The following is a 14660-nucleotide window of genomic DNA, read 5'->3' as shown; positions in this document are numbered from 1 at the left end:
TGTAAACCTTGAAATCTTATCTCATCAAAACAACTGATTCTGATATCACTTGCAGGTTTCACACCATTTTCACACTTTTGATACTCAGAAAACGAAGCACAGATGAAATGCTGGAATATTTCATTTTCAATAGTCTACACTTGTCTTTAGCAATCTCCTGGTAACCTGCATCTCATAACTTTCCTGAAGAATGTCATCTTTTTGTTCCAATTTTCTCTCCTCCTCTGCTGAAGGCTCATTTTAAACTGACTCCAAGGATTGGGAGTAGATAATGCTGGTCCTGTCATTCTACTAGCTCATGGTTGACCTGTATCCCAATGCCACTTATCTATCCTTGATCTACATCCCTCAATACATTTACCTAACAAAAGTCTATTCAGATGCAATCTAACCAGAGCTTCATATAACTATAGCATAAATTCCACCGGTTTATATTCCAGCCCCCTTGCGATAAAGGCTAACATTCTATTAGATTTTTAAATTATTTTTGCTAAATTGTGACATTGACAGTAAAGATGTGAGATTTATCCAGAGCCTATATTAATACCAAACAGCGAGCTTTAGGTTAGAAGATAGACAATCAGACATGTTTCAAGTGAAGAGAGAAGTATGACAAGGCTGTGTAATGTCACTAAAACTATTCAATCTGTGCACAGAACAAATATTCAGAGAATTAGATGTACTTCCAGGGGTAAAAATTAGAGGCAAGGACATAACAAATTTGCAGTATGCTGGAGATACCGCACTACTTGCAGAACCCAAAAAGGCCCTACAAAATATTGCGAATCAAGTAAAATCTAGAAGTTTAGAAAATGGATTGAGTATGAACACCAAAAAGACAAAAACAATGGTAGTTAGAAGGAATACGTTAGAAGAAATTAGAGTAAAGATTGAAGTGGATGGTGTCACACTGGAAATAAGTAGGTAAGTTTGTCTACTTAGGACAAATGATAATGGCAGATGGCAGGTGTGATGCTGAAGCCAGAAGAAGGATAGAGATAGAGAAGAATAGAGATAGCCAGAAGTAATTTTGTGAAGATGAAGGTTGGGTTAACAACAAGAAAACTCAAGCATGCAACAAGGAAAAAAACTCATAAGATGCCGCATTCTATCCACTTTCCTGTATGCCTCAGAAAAAGTGGAAGAAAATAGAGGCCTTTGAAATGTGGATGCTAAGACGTCTGCCTAAAATCCCACAGACAGACCGTAAGATAAATGAAGAGGTGCTTGAAATAGCAAGAGCAAAAAGATCCCTATAGAGTGACAACCAAAAAAGAAAATGTCGGTACTTTGGCCATTTGATCAGAGGTGAAAAGCTACAGAGATCTCTGCTAGAGTGCAAAGCGAGCTACAATGAATGTATGAGGACAGCACAAGACATACCATGACAGCAGATCTCCAGGCAGAAGTAGCTACAAGCAGCAGCCGCATGCATGAACTGTTAAATCTCTCTGCACCCCTACGGTTCCTAGCTTTTTGATATTTAGAAAACACTCTCAACTACCTTTCTTAGGTCTAAAGTGGATGACCTAACACTGTTCTGCATTGAACTCTCCCTGCCACAATTTGGTCCACGTCACTTTATCTATCAATGTTCCTTTGCAACTTTTTACTCCCATTTATTTTATTAACTCTGCCACCTAAATCATTTTGAGTTAGCAATGGAGTGCACCCTGTCCCAGTGCCCATTCTCTATGTATGAAGCCAGACATTAAGGCTGGGATTTCCTGGTCCCACCCTCGGCGGGAGTGGTGGGCAGGCAGGACGGAAAATCCGATGGACCAGCCAAAGGTCCGTGGGCTTTGGGTGGGAATTTCCGGTCCCGCAGCGGGCAGGACCTGGCCTAAGTGTTGGCGTGCTCTGTTCAAAGGCGTTAAAGAGTTAAAAGTGGCCGTCACTGTTCAGCACTTTCCTGTTGTCAGTCGTGGTGAGCAGGGTCAGAAGCCCTGGCTGATTTTCAGGCATTCCTAGTCTTGGATCACAAGAGGCTTCACCAGTGTCTCGGTATGGATCAGCCAAACGAGTTAAGTTCAAGAATCAACAACATGAACTTTTGAATCTGAAAGGCCTAAATTCATGTACGGTGCCTTTAACCAAAGAGTCAATAGCAAAGCTCTTTTTTTTTTATTCATTCGTTCACAGGACGTGGGCTTCCCTGGCTGGGCCAGCATTTATTGCCCATCCCTAATTGCCCTCAAGAAGGTGGTGGTGAGCTGCCTTCTTGAACCGCTGCAGTCCATGTGGTGTAGGTACACCCACAGTGCTGTCAGGGAGGGAGTTCCAGGATTTTGACCCAGCGACAGTGAAGGAACAGGGATATATTTCCAAGTCAGGATGGGAGTGGCTTGGAGGGGAGCTTCCAGGTGGTGGTGTTCCTATGCCACTGCTACCTTTGTCTTTCTAGATGGGAGTGGTTGTGGGTTTGGACGGTGCTGTCTAAGGAGGTTTGGTGAGTTCCTGCAGCGCATCTTGTAGATGGTACACACTGCTGCCACTGTGTGTCGGTGGTGGAGGGAATGAATGTTTAAGATGATGGATGGGGTGCCAATGAAGCAGTAGCTTTATCCTGGATGGTGTTAAACATCGTGTTCATATCGCATTTTAACATTGTCTATAACCTTTAAAACTGAGTATCAGATTTTTGCTTATCCCAAAAAGAATTTGAGTTGACATGGTGCCTTTCACAATCTCAAGACTTCAAAGAGCTTCACAGTCAAATCAACTTTACATTTGAATTGGTATTATATAAGCAGCTATTTTATGCCCAACAAGTTTGAACAAATAACAAAGGCATGAAATCACCATCGAGGTGTTGGGAGAGGGAAGAATATTGGTCAGGACAACGGGCAAATCCATTGCTCTTCTTTGAACAGTGACATGGGAAATATTATGTCCAGTGAAGCGGAGCTCCTGAGCTTTTGTTTTACACCCTATCTGAATGATGGCACCAGGGACAATGCAGCACTCCCTCAGTCCTGCACTTCCATCGGCTGACCTCTGCTTTGCCGGCTGGGAGCATTCAAAGCAATTTGGCCTAGGTGTTCCTCTTTGGTGGTAACTCTGCAAGGCAGATTTTGTGCCACTTGTGTCCCCTGACACCGACCCAGGTGGAAATCCAGGATTAACTCAAATTGGTAGGATCCGGGTGGGATTATCAGCAACGCCTGGAATCCCTCCCCTGGATCGTGAGGTGGGGAAGGGAGTGGACTATTGCAGCTGCAAGCCTCAGCCGCCTGCAGCAATGGAGGACTGACTGCTTCCAGGGCAGCTGGGGAAGTGGTCAAATATTTTTCAACAGATTGAGAAAGATTCTGCTGGGCCAGTGTGATTGATCCCTCTGTGATTCGCTGCACCCGAGCGGTAGAGGGTGGGGAATAATTTAAAATTTAAACCGCACCTCCTTAGCAATGCTGGATGCCAGAACACACTAGAGGCTTCTTGACAATGACACACTACCAGGGTTAATGAAGGAAAATAAGCAGGTATCCTATTTAATATCCACCCAGTATATAGTGTCTATGATCATTTCTAAAAGGAAATCCAGATGTGGCAGTGACCAATGGGCAGACAGGAGATTGGCTTCCTAGCTGATTTCCTGCTGCCATTTTGGAACTGACTGTAAATGGGCGGGAAAAGCGTGGAGAACCTCACTCAATACGACTTGAAAGCAGAGAGAATACTCTACAATGCCTTTTGCTGCCTTCAGAATCCTATGGCTACAGTTGTCTGATGCCTTATATCGATTTACCTTCAATCCGTTCACAGAGTTTATGCAAGTAATGCATGGGACACGCCTCGCACAGTTTGATCTGAGTCTTAGCGTTCTGTAGGGCGGCAGCAGTGCTAAAGGCCTGCTTCAAGGTCAGCATGACTTCATCCACCTGTCAAAAGGCACAATTCAAATGAGTCACTGCACAAAGCAAGTACATGCTGCTCGAGAAAGAGCAAAAGCAATTCGACAGGCAGAAGAATTATTTTTACTATAACAAGAACTTGCATTTATATAGCGCCTTGAATATGGCAAAATGTCCCAAAGTGTTTCACAGGAGCATTGCCAAACAAATCTGACTCAGGGTTGACATCCAAAAGGCATTTGATTAGATGCCATACAACAGAATTCTGAGCAAAGTTAGAGCTGGAGAAAGGTATATAGGGATCGGTGTTAGGGCCCCTGCTCTTCCTTATATATTAATAACTTAGACCCTGGTGTACAGGACCACAATTTCAAAATTTGCGGATAGTAGGAAACTTGAAAGGATTGTGAATTATGAGGAGGATAGTGTAGAACTCCAGAAGGACATAGACAGGTTGGTGGAATGGGCAGATAAATAACAGATGAAATTTAACGCAGACAAGGATGAAGTGATTCATTTTGCTAGGAAGAATATGGAGGGACAATATTCTTTAAAATGGGCACAATTCTAAAGGGGGTGCAGGAGCTGGGTGCATATGTGCAGGACAGGTTGAGAGCGGTTAATAAAGCATACGGCATCCTGAGCTTTATCAATAGGGCATAGAGTACAAAACCAAAGACGTTATGAGGGGCTATAGGGGTTGGTTGGGGGGAATCCTTGGCATGGAGGGCCATAGGGCATGGGTGGTGGTATACCTTGGCGTTGGGGTATGAGGAGGACCTTTGAACTTACCTTTTAAAAGGCCCTCTCATGCAGACTATGGTTCACAACACCTCTGAGGTGCCGTGAATCACGACACATTGAAAGCCTGGCCCAACTCCATGAAAATTGCGGAGGACTAGGATATGTCTACCCCCACAACAGAGCAGACCAGGCTAGGAGCATAGGACACAGGCTTTTGACTCAAACCTGCTGGCACACTTAAAAGGCAATCCTTAAAATGGGAAACCCTGGGAATGGGGTCGGGAGTCCCAGAATCGGGTTCCAGCTGCCATTTTTAAAGGGCCCCTGAGTCATCCCAACATGGTGCAAATCCAGCCCTATGTCTGCAAATTTGAATTTAACAAAAGAAAGCCGACGAGACCAGTTAGCCACCAGCTGAGTATGAAAGACCACCATCTATATCCTATTGCATAATGATGTCTTTGGGCTTCCAAACCATTCTGGTTAAACAATATCAGTATTGGGCACGTGAATGAAACCGGCCAGATATGACAAGTTTTGATTTAAAGACCCAGAAAAGACCAGGGTGGTCTGCGAGCAGCAGCCGCAAAAAGCGGCCTCGCCGTTGCCTTTTAGGAAACAAGAGGCAGTGACCTCTTTTAAAAAGCCTCCCAGCCTGATTCCAAAGCTCCAAGTCCAGCTGTAAATAAATCGACAATGGTTTCATGGTCACCGTTACTAAGGTTAGCTTTTCAATCCCAGATTATTCATAGAATTTAAATTCCACCCAGCTGTGATGGTGGGATTTTACCCCTAGCCGGGGCCTCCAGATTACGAGTCTAGCCATTATGCCCCCATCTCCCCACTTCTGCAAAAAGGCAGTTCATTAACTGCGCTATTCAACTTGGAATGTTTCATATGTGAGTAACCAAGTGATAACACAGTAACAGAGCTTTCTGAGACAATAGCCCTACATTTGTTAGGCAAAGCAACAAGAAGGATGAGGTAAAACACACGCAAGGCCCTATACCTATAAGGGATATTAATTCCGACAGGCCACATGTGTTTAAAAACACATTCATTTAAATTAAAAAAGAAAATGGGAAAATGCCAAAGTTGGCGTTGCTCATAGCTGGGATCTGGAATGTGTTTTTGATGTTTACTGCAGTCACACTGTAGCTTAAACACAACTGTGGGTCATCTATCATTGCACTACAGCAAGCTTATCAAAACAATATAAATCATGTGACTAAGTAAAACATGACCCTCCCCTATTGATATTGAAAGATTCAAACCTAAGCTTTAATGCTTGTTCCACTATTTACTAACCACTTCTCAAAGCTTGTCTAATCTGCAACATTATTCTCTCCGCCCTTCGATGTACCAGGCAGTTTGCTTAAGATACATGTACTTTGTTTGTTTATTCTTCTCCCCACCCTCCACTAAACTTTATTTTCTGTTGCCCCATTCTGTTTTATAGGCCTGTAAATGTTTGCTACAATTCACAATTTCCACCTCCGCCCCAGCACACTTTCTTTCACAGCAGAAGGGCAGTTTCCAGCTTGATCCTCTGTGTGCTGGTTATAAACCCACTTATAAAACCTTTTTTTGATCATTTGACACACGCACGACACAGAGAGGACATCTTTGCGAGTGGTCGTGGTCCTATGAACCATGCCCCCTTGCTCTTTTCAAGGTCATTGTGCTGAACAGTGAGCTTCCTTATGACAGGAGGAGTCTGCATGGCTTGTGGGATACTGCCCCAAAGTTAAACTGTGAACAGGTCCCGCTTACTTTGGGTGTCTTTTGCTTCCAGGTTACACACTGTAGCTTTCTCAAGCAACTGCTTTTGCAAAATCTAAACAAGTTCCCCTAAACAGCCAGACTCTGTCTGAAACTTTGAGCCTTGTGCTAACGTTGTATAGGATGGCTTGCCTCAAGACTATCAGTCGTCCATTTACCATGGTTACCACAGGTAACACGGTCCACTCCAAAAGATGAAAAAACATCACAATGTCAGACTGTAGCGTTCAGACAGCTGAACTTATCTGTATTTCTAATTGTTTTGACACAGAAGTACCATTGCAAGTGCACAAGCACATAAGCAGCATTACAATGCTTCATTGATTCATTACGTTAAACTGCCTTGAAAGTGAGCACAGATTTTGGGCCTCACGTAAATGTCCCAATCAGCAGCTTTTAACATAAAAGCAAAAGACAGCGGATGCTCCAAAGAAGTCATACGGACTCGAAACGTTAACTCTGTTTCTCTCTCCGCCGACGCTGCCAGACCTGCTGAGCTTTTCCAGCAGCTTTTAACAGCTGCCTTTCACAAACGTTACATGGGTGCTTTCGTTCTGTCGAGCCTCTCCCGCTACTACAATGTCAAAAGGGGCAGGTTGACAGGAAACTTAACATCCTGGGACCATTGCCCAGAAATCATAACATCCAATTATGGGGCTAACTGGGTAACACTTCAGCACAGAGGAGATGTGCTGAATGGCCTCTTTCTGTGCTCTATTACTCTACGAATCCATGACAGATTCTTGCAAGGATTTCTAGCATTGACGTAATTGTTTTTATTTCAGTACTCCGTATTTTATTAAGTTTGTTATGAACATAATGCTAACAACACTTTGCTTCAGGCATTCAATCTGTCTGAAGAAGGCAGCTTTAAACAGCGCACAGAAATCATTTGATTAGCCAGTTTTATTAAAGCTGGTTCATGAACTTGGCTTTGAAAAAAATATTAAGATGGGGGAAGTGATAATTCTGTAATCCTCCGCTGGTTACATGCTCATCTCTTGTAGTTATTGTTGGTTTAGGCTTGAAGTTTTGACTGGACTCCTTTATTGACTCCCATATTTGACCAGGTTGCAGACCCTGGCATCATGCACCTACCCTAAGTCTTGGTGTGGCATCAATGCTGGCAGATGGACAGTTGATATGACTTTTTCGTTTTGGCAGTTACAGTGTCGCAAACCACTCCACATTGCTTTCATAAACCTCACCCAGGCCTTCGACCTTATCAGCAGATGTGGGGTCTATCAACTGCTGTGGAAATAGGCTGCCTGCCTGGACTCTTAGGCATCATTTCTTCTTTCCACAAGAACGTGCACAGTTTCGCAGTTACAATGGAGCATCATCAGAGACTTTCAAGATCAGCAGCGGGGTAAAGCAGGGCTGTGCCCTGGCGTCAACTCTCTTTGGCATATTCTTCTCCATGCTGCGATTATACACTTTCAGTGACTCAAAAGAGGGTGTCACTGAGAGTGCCTGCATTTGCGAGCCGACGGCAGGCTTTTCAACTTGGTAAGACTGCACACCTAGACCAAAGTACGCAATGTCCCAGTTCGTGAGTTGCTGTTTGTTGATGGCGCCGCACTGGCAGCCCATATTGAAGTTCACTTGCTTCAGCTTGTAGGTCTGGGCCTGCGAGGAGTCTGCACTGATATTCAGTGTCAGGAAGACCAAAGGTATGGGCCAGGACGCAGAGAACCCTTCCATCGACATTGATAACCTCACTCTGGAGGTCGTCGACAGCTTCACATACCTTGGGTGAACAATTACCAGCAACCTGTCCCTTGATGCTGAAATCAGCACCAAGATTGCCAAGGCCGCAGCTGTCATATCAAAGTTGAGAAGTCAAGTGTGGACCAACTAATCAAACTAATTAAACCAAAAATACAAAGCTCCATGTATATTAGGCTTGTGTTCCTTTATAGTAGCCACGCATGGATAACTTACACAAGCCCAAGAAAAGTGGCTGAACAGGTTCCACCTCCGCTGCCTTAGATGAATATTGGGCATCCCCTGGCAAGACAGAGTGCCAAATATGGAAGTACACCAGTGTGCACGGATCCCCAGCATGTTTGCCCTCTTGAGTCAGTGCTGACTCCATTGACTGGGTCATGTGAGCCAAGGATCATGTGAGCCAAATAGATGATGGCCACATCCCCAAAGACATGCTCTATAGCGATCTTGCTATTGGTATGAGACCTACAGGTCGCCCACATTTGGGTTACAAGGATGTCTGCAAGCGAGGCGTCAGGTTGACCAGGATCACAGTCAATGTATGGGAAGTCCTCTCTGCTGTCTGGAGAGCCTGGAGACAAGCAGTCAGGATCTTATGGCAGAAAAGAGAGCCTTCCAGCAGGAAAAAGCATCAGTTGACCCCGGACCAATGCTATTCATCTGTGCCAGCTGCAGAAAGGGCTACCACTCATGAATCGGCCTCTACAGCCACAACAGATGATGTCCAATTCCAGAAGTGACATAGTGACATCCACACTGGGTGCAATCTCCCGAGATGGACGGATGTCAATAAATAATATGATTTCTAATTGAACAAACCATTTGAGACAATCATTTTTTTTTTGGAGCATGCACTCCCTCTATACTGTTGACTTTCAATACAAAATGCAGAGTGCAGCAGACTGTAGAATAAGGGTTTCTGGCATAGCAAGGGTTAATGTGGGACTGGGAAACAGTACACTCCACAGTGTGATGTAAAGAGACACATGACCTGAGGCTAGAGTCAATTATGGACCGGACAGAGACCTGTGTAGAAGCAAGCATGGAGTATATATATATATGTACATAGTTATGTGTTATCAATAGACGCTTAATTTTAAACTATACAAGACTCAGAACCTCTTTTTGAGACCTATTGAAAATACAACATATATCACAGACCTTTCATTTTTATTCTGTAAATTAAGGAGACCAGCCTTTTGCAATGTATTGTAATTATGTCTATACTGAAATATTCATAATTGTGCAATCCTTTTATTATTTGACACTTTATTGTTATTTTAATGATTGACTCTAACTATGTTATGAAGTATGATTACTTGTTTAATTTGTATCATCATCACAATTCAGTGCTGCCGCCATGATGGATTTTCAATAAACCAGTTCTATCTATCTAACTGACATAGTGATCATATTCAATACAGAAGCCAAATAACTTGCCCCATTCCCAAGTGCAGCACTTCCATTATCACTGCTCTTTGTTTCTCTGAATGACACTGCCCAACCTGTGCAATGGGAACTGAATTCAACGACACTTGTAGCTCACCATTTCTGCTGCCTGGCAAGAGCTAGTTTGAAACTGCCCAATCTCTCACACTACAATCCCTTTGCGAACATCAGAAAAATCTCAATGCAATCTACCAAGGAACAGGGATAAACAGGAGACCCACTCGGGAGGCACAATTCGACTCCAGTGGTTTTAAAGGTTATTTGGACCCCGACATTGACTTTGATTTTCCTACAAAGTCTCAAGCATTAGAAAAGATCTTCAATCATTCCAATAAAAAATCTATCCCTACACTGAACAATGCATTGGCAATATTCCACCACAATGTTATCGTGATGTGGAATAATGCTGACATGTTTCTTCCTCCAAAATTAATGAAAATATATTAAAATCACACATTTTAATACTGCATCACATTGGCATGTCACTGATACTGGAATCTAACATTCCCCATCTTCGCTAAATGAGTAACTTCACCCCATACATAAATGATCCCTAGCTCAAGTGTTTTTCCATAAGGATCGTAATCAGCTTCTTAACGAAGCACTACGCAGTCACTAAGCAGATTCTATTAAATATGTGCACCAGGTTTGTTTTGTTGCAATACAAAACAGTCGCTACTGTAAGTCACGATGTATAAGTCAACTTGGCATATACGGAGTCCCCACTTCTCCAGCCCCAAAGATCAAGTTTTTGCACATACTCAGTATATAAGTCGGCCTCCTTTTTTCAGCCATGACATGTTATACGCTAAATAGCAGTGAGCTTCAATTTTTTACCCTATAAATGCCTGTTCTACTTACCAGTACCTTATAAGTGGGCGTAAGGGATCAAGCAGGAGACACGGGCTGTGTTATGAAGATGTGGGAGTTTAAGACACGTCCACTCCTTCCGTTGGATGCTGATTTGACATTTCAAAATGGTTAGCACCCACACCCACACAGGCAGTTCACTTTTATACTCAGTGTATAAGTTGACCTTGTTTTTTTGGAGGGATTTTTCGAGGCCAACATCTATGATAAATAAACCAGCTAATACCGGACCTAATTCTTCACTGAGAAGCCTACTGCACTTTATATCAAGTAGTTACCCAGGTCTACCCAATCCTACATTCAAAATTAAATAAATTTCTCATCAAAACAAATCTCACAGCCTGGCCCATGAGCTGACGTCACCGGGCTCTTGGCTCTCAAAATGAAGGTAAAAGGCCAACTCTCTTACTGAAGTAAAATTCCGTTCATCTGAGATTTTTAACCACTGTTTTGCAGATTACATTCCTCAAGTGAGCCTGTTTGTCATTAAATTTGTTGGTTGATGTTGGCTGAATTAGTGCGATTCTATTGTTAAGTGTGAGTTAGGGGTTTCATTATGTAGTTTTGCCCAGTTTTCCATGAAAAGTGCAGCTTTTGTCATCTGTTCCTGTTTTCCAAGTCTGTTTATTTCTGCTGTGCTAGCCACCTCAACGAGGAGAAAGATTTCATCTGTGTGCTGGGTATAAACCCACTTATAAAACCTTTTTTTGATCATTTGACACGCACGACACAGAGAGGACATCTTTGCGAGTGGTCGTGGTCCTATGAACCATGCCCCCTTGCTCTTTTCAAGGTCATTGTGCTGAACAGTGAGCTTCCTTATGACAGGAGGAGTCTGCATGGCTTGTGGGATACTGCCCCAAAGTTAAACTGTGAACAGGTCCCGCTTACTTTGGGTGCCTTTTGCTTCCAGATTACACACTGTAGCTTTCTCAAGCAACTGCTTTTGCAAAATCTAAACAGGTTACCCTAAACAGCCAGAGGAGAGACGAAAATGGCCCAGTAAGTACATTGCGTACAACAGCCTGGGAACTTAGCCATATTCGTGCCAAATTTATTCCACCTCAAAGAGAACCTGATCACAATAGTCCTGATATCGGTTGCCTAATTGGCAAGAGGCCAACAGGCACTTTTATGCCCAACCATGCACTATTTTCATATTGTGGTCTAATTTCTGATAAAGCCTTATTCTGGAAGATTAGATATGCAATTGCCAGAGTACAGAAAGGAACTTACCAGTGATTCATTGGCACACTGAAACACATAGCACACATAATGATTCAGACCTTGTTCAACACTTTCTCGACAAATGAACCCAAAATGGTCCACGTGTTTAATACCCTGGAATGACACAGTTAAAAGATGCCAATTAGATACGAGGGAGTAAAAAGGGCAGAATTAAGCAACTTCACAAATTCTTCCAGTGATCAGCAAGATTAAATTGGCAAAGTAGCAGATTTTCATCTTAAGGTTGCCTCTAGTTAAGCCCCATCATTTGACCAACCAACCAAGGGATGCCATCACTTATAGATTGCCAACCAATCTTGTTGACTTTGGAAAAGCAAACTACTGCAGATGCTGGAAAACTGAAATATGAACAGAAAATGCTGGAAACACTCAGCAGGTCAGGCAGAGAGAAACAGGGTTATGAATATCCCTTAATCAGAACTGCAAAACATTAGCAATGTACCAGGTTTTAAGCAAGTACACAGACTACACAGGAAAGTGGGGGGGCGGGGAGAACAAAAGGGAAGGTCTATGATAGTGTGAAAGGCCAGAGAGATTAAATTTCAAAAGGAATGCTGGTGGAAGGCTAAAGAGGGTGCTATTAAGTAAAGAAACAAAAAGTGGGTGTAGAGGGGGTGTAAATGGTAAATTTAGCCTTGCACTATTATCTGTTTTATCACTTAATCTCTCCTGTCTTCCACCTGATCATATGAACATACAAGCATATCAATTAGAAGTAGGAGTAGGCCATTAGGCCCCTCAAGTCTGCTCTACCATTTGTTGAGCTCATGGCTGATTTGATTGTGGCCTCTACTCCAATTTCCTGTACCCCCGGTACCCTTCGATTCCCTTATTAGTCAAGAATCTATCTATCTCTGCAATAAACATATTCAATGACACTGCCTCTACCACTCTCTGGGGAAGAGAGTTCCACAGACACACAACCCTTTGCGAGAAAAATTTTCTCCTCACTTGCATCTTAAACAGGAGACCCCTTATTTTTAGTTCTGGTCTCTCCCACAAGGGGGAAACATTCTTTCAGCATCCACCCTGTCAAGTCCCCTCAGACCTTCCACCTTGTTCGCGCGCCCCCCCCATCTCACACCCCACCTTCCCTGCCTCTGTACTTGCTTAAAACCTAGTGTGTTGCTAAATTTTTCCAGTTCTGATGAAAGGTCATTGACCTGAAACGTTAATTCCGTTGCTCTCTCAACAGCTGCTGACTGACTTGCTGAGTACTACCAGCAATTTCTGTTTTGCTTATTAATACTGGATTTGAACAAAATGACTAATTGTAATCCCCCAAAAGCACAACTCGCACCTTACTGACTGGCTCAAACAAAGCCAAAGAGCTAAGCAATTTAATATAGGTGAAAAGTGTCTTCCAAATGACACCATAAGGGTTAAACCAGTTTATGCTCTGCAGTCATGAGCTCAAATTTGCCGACAAATTATTTATAAAATATCTCGTTGTCAAGTTTGTTTTCAGGTTTTCAAAGGAATTTATTATATTGATTGCAATTGGCCGCAATGAGAGAAGCCAATTTTTAAACAGAATGAGGCAAGCTAGAGTCAAAAGCAGTTTCGAAGCAGAATTTACAGTTGGCCCAGGGAAGGTCTTATGATCTGGGCTGAGGAGATTCAATGCAATTTACATCATCGCATTATGTGTTTGTGGGATTGCCAGTTCCATTTGACACATTCCTGGCAGTTTCATTGCATGCGATCCCACTTCCAATCACTCCTCCCCGACTTGCATCTACACTCCACACTACCCAAGCCAATTAGAAATTAATAGACTCTTCATTACTTGATGGAATGATTCTTGAGTGCCAAACAAACAGCACTTTTCCCATCTCCACTATTTTTATAACCAATTAACAAAAGTATTCAATTTATTTTTCCTGGGCTTCAAACAGCAATGGGAATTCCAGGATAATCCAGAAGGGTTGGCAACCATAGGAGGTTGCAAAGTTTGTCAAATGATCTTTCGCAAAAAAAGAGGCTCTTCATTTTGCCATGCCAACCTCATGATCCAGGAAGCCATGTTTCCAGAGGGTAACTGTCCACTCTGGAGGTCCCAGCACTTACTTGTTAATTGTATATTAATTGTGTTTAATTATAGGCAGTTGGCCGACATTAACTCGGGAGTTAATTATACCCCTATAAATAGACACAGACTGAAACTGTGGCTGTTGTGTTAGGAGGCGCTTGCTTGTAATCTGTAGCTGCGTAAATAAATGCTTATAAATGCGTGTAAACATTGGCACCAGTTACATCCTTCACCAACTGGCTTTATGGGATATAATATTAACAACCTTTCAGAGATAAGCATCAGACAATACTGGGAGCCAGAACTGAGCAATAGACTATCATGAATCTGGACCCATGCCGCAAACACGATTGCAGCCTTGTCAAGGAGATCAGTGAACTCGAGGTGATTTTTTTTTTTAATGTTTAAATAAAATGTAAAATAACTAACTGGTTGCAGATGAGCTGAAAAAATTTAAGACCAACAAGGCAGAGAATACTGGAACACAATATTACTTCAACCACTCCTCGTTGTAAAACAATAAACTGTGGGCAGTGTCCAATTCTACCACTTGCAGTAACAAAATAAAAAGTGACCAGAAAAGCCAGATGAACACAAACCTGAGAACATGAGGAAATATTTTTGAAATTCTTTTCAAGTACAACTGTTTTGGTATCGGGGCTGATGAGGTTAACTTCAAACCGACCAACCTACAAAGGTAAAAAGAACGCAGAAATGATTCCTCTTGAAAATAAAACAAATAGCCCTGTGTTTCACTCAGGAACCATAGGCTGAATGTTGCTCAGATCCACGTTGTGCTGTGAACGTATGACACTGCCTTGGGTTATGGACATTTACTCTGTTCCGTGACCACCACGTGCTGATGAAAGAATGAAGACTTCTTTGTGACATGAACATACACAGAGACAACTGTAGCTGGCTTTCAGTCCTCTTTCATTTAAAGAGACACT

General features: G+C 42.7%; 1 protein-coding gene across 3 annotated transcripts in view; it reads right to left on the bottom strand.

Moving 5' to 3' along the window:
• tbc1d4 (TBC1 domain family, member 4) overlaps positions 1-14660 on the bottom strand; it is a 264165-nt gene that overhangs the window by 104658 nt on the left and 144847 nt on the right. For all 3 annotated transcript variants that reach the window (XM_078545970.1, XM_078545971.1, XM_078545972.1), the window contains exons 3-5: positions 14310-14399; positions 11667-11771; positions 3749-3881 (exon numbers count right to left, since the gene is read on the bottom strand). In XM_078545970.1, the coding sequence (XP_078402096.1) occupies positions 3749-3881; positions 11667-11771; positions 14310-14399 (328 nt within the window). The remainder of the gene's footprint in view (positions 1-3748; positions 3882-11666; positions 11772-14309; positions 14400-14660) is intronic.

Source organism: Cetorhinus maximus, chromosome 7 (assembly GCF_964194155.1).
Source record: "Cetorhinus maximus chromosome 7, sCetMax3.hap1.1, whole genome shotgun sequence".
NCBI lineage: Eukaryota > Metazoa > Chordata > Chondrichthyes > Lamniformes > Cetorhinidae > Cetorhinus > Cetorhinus maximus.
This window is presented reverse-complemented; position numbering and strand designations above follow the sequence as displayed.